Genomic DNA, 761 nt, shown 5'->3' with positions numbered 1-761 from the left:
GGGGCGCAGCGGCGGGTGAGGGGTGCAGCGGAGAAGCGGCGCACAAACGGAGCACAAACGGCGCAGGGGTGGACCAGCCGCGCTGGCTCCCGGACCTACAGACCCACGGCCCTGGGCAGATGGCCGCCCACCGCGAGGGCACATCGCCTGCGCACCTCACCACGCACGGCCGACCCTCTGCACACCCCTCACCCCGCATCACTCGCCCTTGCACAGACCCCCGTCGGCCCACAGCCTCATCTGCGCACCTGCTCATCGCGGCACACCGTCCTCCCGCGGCACATCCTGGTCGCTGCACGCCTGCACCGCCCACCTCTCCGCTGCACCCCATCCCCTGCCGCACCCCGCGGCCCCCCATCAGCACCGCCTGCCCTCCCCTGCCGCACCCCTTTCTGCACCGATGACACACCCAACTTCGCGGGCCCCTGATGTACCTTCTCTGGCCGCGCTGTCACTGCCATGTCCCCCGGCTTGGCCACCCTGGCGGACCACCCCCGAGCGCCGCCATCACACGTCCCTCCGCCATGACCACCTCCAAGGCAAGGACAAAGGTCCACCCAGAGGCCCCATCCGCACGCCGGGGACGGAGAACGCGGCTCGGGCAGGGTGGCCGCCGGGTGCAGCCTGCTCTCCGGACAAAGGCCGCAGCCCGAGCCCCAGCTCCGCACAACCGAAGCCTTGCAGCCCGGGCGGCCGCTGCAGCGGGGCCCTCTGCCTGACCTTGCTCGCTCCATCGTCGCTGGTCCTCCGGCCGCGGCGTC

General features: G+C 72.4%; 1 protein-coding gene across 1 annotated transcript in view; it reads right to left on the bottom strand.

The window, feature by feature from the left end:
- Positions 1-755, bottom strand: part of SNURF (SNRPN upstream open reading frame) — a 17,753-nt gene extending 16,998 nt beyond the window's left edge. Inside the window, exon 1 of the mRNA XM_006167239.3 lies at positions 721-755. Coding sequence (XP_006167301.1) covers positions 721-734 — 14 coding nt within the window. The 5' untranslated portion in view covers positions 735-755. The remainder of the gene's footprint in view (positions 1-720) is intronic.
- Between the last annotated feature and the right edge of the window lie 6 nt (positions 756-761).

The sequence above is a fragment of the Tupaia chinensis genome, unplaced genomic scaffold (assembly GCF_000334495.1).
Source record: "Tupaia chinensis unplaced genomic scaffold, TupChi_1.0 Scaffold144682_1, whole genome shotgun sequence".
Taxonomy (NCBI): domain Eukaryota; kingdom Metazoa; phylum Chordata; class Mammalia; order Scandentia; family Tupaiidae; genus Tupaia; species Tupaia belangeri.
Note: the sequence above shows the minus strand (reverse complement) of the source record. Positions and strands in the feature narration are given on the sequence as shown.